The sequence below is a fragment of the Polyodon spathula genome, chromosome 9, assembly GCF_017654505.1.
Source record: "Polyodon spathula isolate WHYD16114869_AA chromosome 9, ASM1765450v1, whole genome shotgun sequence".
In the NCBI taxonomy this organism is placed as follows: domain Eukaryota; kingdom Metazoa; phylum Chordata; class Actinopteri; order Acipenseriformes; family Polyodontidae; genus Polyodon; species Polyodon spathula.
Window position 1 is genome coordinate 3,201,435 of NC_054542.1, and position 5,901 is coordinate 3,207,335.

Here is a 5,901-nt window from a genome sequence, read left to right on the forward strand (position 1 = left end):
CTGAATGAAACTCAACTGAGTAAAAGATCCAATGAAAACTCTTCAAACCTCTTTTACACTTTTTATTGTTATGAATACTTTTTTTATTATCTCTAAAAAGTAAAGAATTTAAGATCTTATAAACTACATGGCCAAGACTGTGCAATGCCCCTAAATCAATTCTGTTGACATTCGAGTCTAAAGGCAGAAGCACAAAGGTTGTTTGGCAGCCATCTGAAAATATAAGTGCCAGTACATCATGATGTCTCTCTCTCTCTCTCTCTCTCTCTCTCTATATATATATATATATATATATATATATATATATATATATATATATATATATATATATATATATATATGTACTTGCAATTTCAATGTTGAGGACAGAGAATCTGCAATGTGAATGATTTAAATTGCAATTGACAAGCAAATCGATGATGATGATGATGAGGATGATGATGATGATGATGATGATGATGAAGAATTTTGCAGGAGACCTTGTCCATGGGTGCTCGACAGCTACCCGCAATGCTGTCCGACTAGCAAATACATGAACGATGTCATGCTATCTAGTGCCGCAGATAGGAAGTGGCACGTAGGGCCATCTCTCCCCAAAAGACAAAGCCGCCAAACCATGAATAGATAAATGAATATCACGTATGGTTATGTAACAGCCACGCTGACTCACTTCCATCGTCCCCTAAAAGATAGAAAAAGAGGATGCACTGAGGTAGAGCTTAGCCTCCCCAGCCTGCCACTCACCCTGCAGAAACAAAATAAGAACCGCTCGACACTCAAGTAAAGAAAAACCCATACTAAATGGTAGAAGGAAACCTTATTCTGCTTGGAGATAACATGTTAATTAGTGGATTCTCCCCTCTAACCACAACCAAGTTTCCCATTAAACATCCCCTGCTTGCACTGACTGCTTTTGCTTCCTGTGACCAGGGGTGAAATTCTCAACAGAAAAGTGCAAGTACTCTTATGCACTGCAGGGTGGGTTTGGATTCTACCTCCGCCTGTGAGAAACCCCTGCCTCCAGTCGTTTCAATATTATAAAGCTGCTGAAAAAATATTGTGCTTTGACATACTGCTTTTTTAAAAAAATTATTTTACTTAGATTAAGTGGTTGGTTCTTGAAGTAAAAGGGGAGGGGCGACAGTGCTGTGAGTAAACTGTGCTATTTTTCAGATTAAAACAGATTGCTTGAGAAAGGCGACAAACCCCTGAGAGACGAGATTTACAGCCTGTTGTTGCTGTGCCTACCAGTTGCTTTGTTGTCGCTCTATTCCTATTACCATTAGGCAGGCTGGCACACTGAATTCTTTTAAATCTAAATTGAAAACTTTTTTATGTGCTTTTATATAATTGGTTGTAACTGGAGTGTACACAAGCTATTATTATTATTATTATTATTATTATTATTATTATTATTATTATTATTATTATTATTATTAATGTATTTATTTCTTAGCAGACACCCTTGTCCAAGGCGACTTACAATTGTTATAAAATATCACAATACAAAATATCACATTATAAAGTTTTACAGTACAGAGTATCACATTAAAGATATAAAATACAGTAAAATCAGTACAAAGTAAGACCACAGTCAAATAACAGTGAGATAAAGAATACAGTAGATAATAAGGGAGAATTTGACGGTGCAGTTAATTTATAGAAAAAAATTACACATGAAGGGCACTATATAAAAATACATGTGCATTGTATTGTATTCGTTTATTGTGTGTGTTTTTTTTTTGTTGTTTTTAAATAATAACCTGTTGATAAACAGTACATAGAAATTGTGAAATTTCCAAGGTCAGGATCCAACACCTTTATAAAACTTAGCTCATTCTTTTCAGGAAATATTGCTGAATGTTCTCAAATGGGATATATATATATATATATATATATATATATATATATATATATATATATATATATATATATATATATATTTATATATTTTTTTTTTTTTTTTTTTCCAGGGAAAGATTTTCAAAACATAAATCTAGGTCATTTTCAACTTGGCCGCATCTTTAGGTTTTATGGGATTAGTTTTCCTGTATGACTTTGTAAATATCCACCTTAAATTTTGATAATCCAAAACCAATTGCTGATCATATCTGGACACTTTCCTAGTCCAAGGTGTGTTCCTCCATACATTGTACCAAGACTTGGTGACAAATCTAGCAACATTCAGGGAGATATAAAGCTGTACATATCTGACCTATCCATTACTGATAGCTTTCTCTTAGAGTAGATTACCAAAGCTGTGAGTGAAGAAGCACAGAGGCAAAAACGCCTTGGGAGCTCTGTTCATAATAGACAAGCTTCCACTAGTGTAGTTCAACAACCTGCCGACAGGGGTCTGGGGGAACAACATCCAGCCAACCACCAAGCTTTGCAGGGTGAGGTACAAGCCAACAGGGCAGCAATATTAGAATTGTCTACACTGATCACTGCACTGACAAAGAATTAAGAGAACATGATAAAACCTGTTAGGGGAGAACAGCCTTTCAGTTTCCAAATCCACCGACAGGTTGAGGTAGATCTAAATGTGAAAATTGTATGAAACAAAGAGCAGACACTTGTTTTCATCGTTTCCATTGTGGACAATCTGGGCATAGGATAGTAGGTTATCTCAGTAAAGTACGGAGTTTGGGAAACAGGAGGGAGAGATAAAGTCTCATTTATGAGTTGTCAGTGGGGGCAGACAGTGCTATGAGATGCTTAGGTTGTAAATAGTTGCTATACTGCTCTAATAAGTGTCAAAAAGCACACTGGACCACTCACAGGGAACAATATAATCTGTATTAGCTTAAGAAAGAAAATGCTTACTGTCTGGTTTGATAAACAACATGCAAAGTATTATTAGATACAGGGGCTCAAGTAAGGATTAGAAGTAGCTGGAAAGGAGAGAAGTTACCTGCAGTACAGATCCAACATCTTGAGAAATTATTGAGACTAGACGGGCAACTAAATGTGCTTGCTGTGAATGTTGCATTAATACCAGTTGACGGGGGGCACACAGAACTGTTTAGCTGTTGAAGTGCCAGTTCTCATGAGCTAAACCAGTTTAGATTGTTCACTGCTTGGGTTCAATGTCACTGAGAAACTTATAAAGGGACAATTTGAACAAAAAGCGAACAATAAGTATGAATTAAGTACAGTATCAAGTAAAGCCATGAATGTAAAAAGGGGCAAAACTGAGGCAATGGTAACCATTGTTCAAGCTTTAGATTTGGTATATTTTGAAGAAAATGACACGGTCAGGATTGAAAAAGGGTGTGACTGTTCTAATTTCTAGACCCCGGCCCCCCAGCCCCTTCTTTTACTAGATTCGTCCCTTGAATCCCTTAAATCTCTTGACAAGGGGTCGGTGTCGATGCAGAGGTGCACCAATGTTGATCTATGGGGGCCCGCTCGCAGCCACCTTGCCCCATCTTCCTGCTCTTTGCACACAGTAGCTCAATGCCCTGCAGGGTGGTTGTTGTTGCTGGCGAGACGGAACCGCAGTGGTGCAGCTCCAGTATCCGGGACTACACACGATTACATTATGTATCAGTTAAGAGACATAATCTTGAATCCTTTCATTTGCTGTAAGGGTAAAATACTCACAGCTTGATTGCATTTATTCATCAGTGGATTCCCAAACATTCTTTTCTGTCTGCTGATCTTTAAAATCTGTTCTTACTGCATACATGCAGGGATTGCCAGCAGTTACATAGAGCACCTATGTTTAGCCTTGTATCACCTAGCAATGTTCTTGTACAAGCACCCTGTACAAATAACACATCAAATACCTTTGTTACATATACACAAATTATTCTGTGTTATGACTCTTAAAATATGTCCACCTAGTAACGGGGACCAATTGTCATGGACCCATTTTACAGTGTATGCTCTGGTATACAGTATCAGCATTGTGTTCTGTTGGTGTGGGTGTGGGGCAGAGGAGTTAAGACATTTGCTAAAACGAAAGACAAGCAGTAGCAAAATATTTATTTATTTTTTTTTTTTTTTTAAATTACACAAAAAAAAAAAAAACAGAACTGTAACATATACTGTAGTCCCCCTTGGATCAACCAGATGTTTTCTTGAAAATATAAAAAAGCTTATATAATAGGTTATTCCTTTTTTTTCTGTACCATATTTCTAAAATTCATCATACAACAGCAAGATCATAAAATAGTTATTGTTGTTTTACACTGTTCGTGAGGCAGATTCGAAATAGTGGTAAAGGCCACTCCTGGTACTGGAAAATAATAATAATATTCTCAGACCGGCTGCCCCCCTGCTATACAAGTAGTCATTTCAAAAGGACTGGCACAACGGTTTCCTGGTTCAAATTATTTTTGAATATGCTCCACTGTCTATACTGCTAATCTGCAAACATGTTATTATAGCAGGTGTGTAGATGTAATTTTCCTATATAAAAGACACACACATTATGGTGCATGTGTATTCGATTATTGAATGGTACTTTGAGTCTCTGCAATCTACTTTAAGAAGGGACAAGGAACACACAGACAATGAAAACACAGCAACTGGTTACTGAAGATTTTCCTATGACTCACGTGTTTTCAATGTTTCTGATTTCCATCGTGGGACCCCTTGAAGTGGAATGCAGGACATAATGTTTACTTCTTTTATGGTAAATAGGAAAATATGAGACTGAAAAGATGTATATTGAGTAATATGTTTTTTCATTAGCTCCACGTCCTGTATTTTGGGGTAAATGTGGTGAAGATATGTCTCTATGTTTACTAAAAGGGGGATGTTTTCTTTCTCAACATCTTTATTATTGTATTCCTAATTTCTTTTGTTTTCAGTCCATAGATTATTGGGTTAAACACTGCGGGATATATTACAACAGCTACTCCTACTACTTTCCTAAAATAGGGAGAAATCTGTTCAAATCGATAAGAAAGTATTACAAATAGAGCAGAGGTACATAAAACGATATACACAACTAAATGTGTAGCACACGTCTGAGTAGCTTTGCTCTTTGCATCAGGCTGTTTGTTCATTAAACAAGTCAAAAGAATCTGAAAGTATGTAAAGATCATTGCCAGCAAAGATAAACCCTGAAGAAAAGCTGTTATAAACAAGCCATAAATATTATTTATACTTGTGTCTGCACAGATCAATCTCATAAGCGATGGGTTGTCACAGTAAGCATTTTGAATCCTAGATCTACATCTTTGAAGCCTCAGAACCAGTACAATTAACACACCTATCAAAATGAAATCCAAAACCCAAACTACTATGATTATTTTGATTAGATTGCCGCTCGTTAAAATCGCATTGTATCTTAAAGGGCAACAGATTGCAACATATCTATCATAAGCCATGGCTGTCAATATAAGCATTGAACCTCCTGCATAAAAATGTACGAAAAAAGCCTGCATGACACATGCTGAGTATGTTATAGTTTCTGAATCTGTCAAAGTGTCTGTCAATAATTTAGGAAGCACAGCAGTGACTCCCATCAGGTCGTTGACTGGTAGATTGAAAAGCAACACATACATGGGCTCGTGCAGTCGTCTTTCTAGAGCAATTGCAATGAGGATCAGTAGATTACAAAAAACAATAATGCAGTAGAGCAACAGTCCAAGTACAAATGCAGGATATCTGCCTTCGGGTATCAACTTGAAGCCATCCAGTGTTAATGTTGAAGTGACGTTGATTGACTGGTCTTCCATTGATCCGTTTGCCAGAATTAGTGTTCCTGGGAGTCTTACTGAAAAGGAAAAGTAGGAGAGATTTGCCTTTACAATGGACACATTGCAACACTATTTTCTGCCAACTTTACTTCAGCATTTACTTATAAAACTAGTCTATATTGTGTCTTACAGATATTTGAAACCTGCTCTATGAGACATCACAGCTGTGCATTTTAACCTTTATATG

The 5,901-nt window shown here is 36.7% G+C and overlaps 1 protein-coding gene across 1 annotated transcript; it reads right to left on the reverse strand.

Moving 5' to 3' along the window:
* Window positions 1-4,754: 4,754 nt before the first annotated feature.
* LOC121321193 (olfactory receptor 52Z1-like) lies at window positions 4,755-5,693 on the reverse strand. The gene has a single exon (XM_041260091.1). It carries the CDS (start codon window positions 5,691-5,693, stop codon window positions 4,755-4,757), a length of 939 nt encoding a protein of 312 aa, XP_041116025.1.
* Window positions 5,694-5,901: the final 208 nt, after the last annotated feature.